Source organism: Phytophthora infestans, genomic scaffold (assembly GCF_000142945.1).
Source record: "Phytophthora infestans T30-4 supercont1.2688 genomic scaffold, whole genome shotgun sequence".
NCBI lineage: Eukaryota > Oomycota > Peronosporomycetes > Peronosporales > Peronosporaceae > Phytophthora > Phytophthora infestans.
Window position 1 is genome coordinate 1,078 of NW_003305981.1, and position 1,749 is coordinate 2,826.

Sequence of the window (1,749 nt, forward strand, 5' to 3'; positions counted from 1 at the left end):
ACCAAAAGGGGCTGTTGGGGTTAATATGTCATATGAAAATGGACTGCGAGATCCTGTAAGCATTAGAACCGTTATCCAACACAATAACGTTTCATGGTTGACATGAGCAGTAACACGATTGCTAGGATCCCGCAAAAATCAGTATATCTGTGTTTAGAGTACACAGCCCACGGAACAACTAAAGATCAAGTTTGACAATGTGATCAAGGCACTTGATGTGCCACAGCACCAGAGACTCCAGTCCCGTCATCTGCGCAACAGTTTTCGTCGCCCTATCCGTGAGAAGACGGCAATTTGCCAGGTTCAGTGTCTTCAAGCGCGTGAGTCCCGCGAGATGAGCGATCCCATCGTCGTCGATGCGGATTACAGCGCATGAGATTGAGGTTCGTGGAGGTTGCGCAACGCACCGATCCCCAGTAAAGCCTTATTACCCACCTGGCGACAATTCGAGAGATCCAAGATCACTAATGAACTCAAGTGAGACAGCGCTGCGATGCCTTCGTCTCGGATGCCAGAGCAGCCACCCAAGTACAGCGACTTGAGTCGATTTAGCTTCGACAGCTCGTTGAGACCCTCGTCTGTAACGTTAAAGCAGCTCACCATGTCCAACGATGTCAGATTGCGGAGCTTCGCGATGGACCGCAGTCCTCGATCGGTGACTTTGCCGCATTTCATGAAATTCAAGAATCGCATCTTTGTCAGAGACTCCATGTGCTGGAACGTAGCGTCGCCGATCTCGCTGCAGTACCAAAGATTGCAGGATGCTAGCTTTGGGAAATTCACGAGCACCTCGGTGCCTGCGTCGGTGATATTGTAGCATCCTGCCACATCCAATGTGACGAGGTTAACTAGCGGTGCTAGAGCTAAAAAGCCTTGATCGGTGACTTCTCCAACATTTGCAATCTCCAAGTGTCGGAGTTTCACAAGCGTGCTGAGTGAGCTGATGCCCTCGTCCGTCAGCTGACTGCAGTTCGACAAATTGAGACTTGTAAGCGACGTCACCTCCGCCAACGCGGAGATACCGCCGTCTGTGAGAGCTCCTTGGTTGCAATACCAGAGATTGAGCGTCTGGAGGTTCTTGAGCCGAGCAAGAGCACGAATTCCGTTGTCGCCGACTTGGCTACAGCCGCGAAGATTTAGGTAGTTGAGCTTCGATAGATTCGAGGCAATGGCTGTAATCCCCTCGTCACTCACGACTTTGCAATATCCGAGATTGACCGACGTGAGCGAGTTCGACTGCGACTCGGTGAGTAGCTTGATGCTTTTGTCAGTCACCTGGTAGCATCCTTTCAGCGCCACAGATGTTAGTCCAGACAGGTTGGCGAGCTGCTCAACAGATTCATCGGTGAGGCTCGAGCAGCCTGTAAGGTTAACCTCCTTCAGATGAGGAAACTGCATTGGTAGACTCATCAAATTCTCGTCGAAAATCACCTTCCGAGCTGGAATAAACGAGAGCGCGTGTGTTGCTCGACCAACTTCTCGGCAGATTGTCTTGTTCGTGAGCGTCAAACGGTATATCTCGTCGACACGCAGGTACGGGACTATAATGTGCAGTGCGGGTGCGATATCAAGCAGCCTGTTCGTGCTGCTAATGACGCCGTCATCGATCGTCTCCATGAAGCTGCTGCACCGGCTGCGACTCATGGAAGACGATGCTCTTGATCGCGACCGCTCCCGACTTCCATCTCCTTCAGCGAGATTAATCCCTTGTACAAATTGACGCCAGTGGTTAAAAGTCTTCTTCCTCCA

The 1,749-nt window shown here is 51.2% G+C and overlaps 1 protein-coding gene across 1 annotated transcript; it reads right to left on the minus strand.

Moving 5' to 3' along the window:
* Positions 1–203: 203 nt before the first annotated feature.
* PITG_22378 (uncharacterized protein) lies at positions 204–1,644 on the minus strand (the record flags this gene model as incomplete). The annotated part of the gene is made up of 2 exons (XM_002909803.1): positions 204–250; positions 408–1,644. 2 exons carry the CDS (start codon positions 1,642–1,644, stop codon positions 204–206), a joined length of 1,284 nt encoding a protein of 427 aa, XP_002909849.1.
* Between the last annotated feature and the right edge of the window lie 105 nt (positions 1,645–1,749).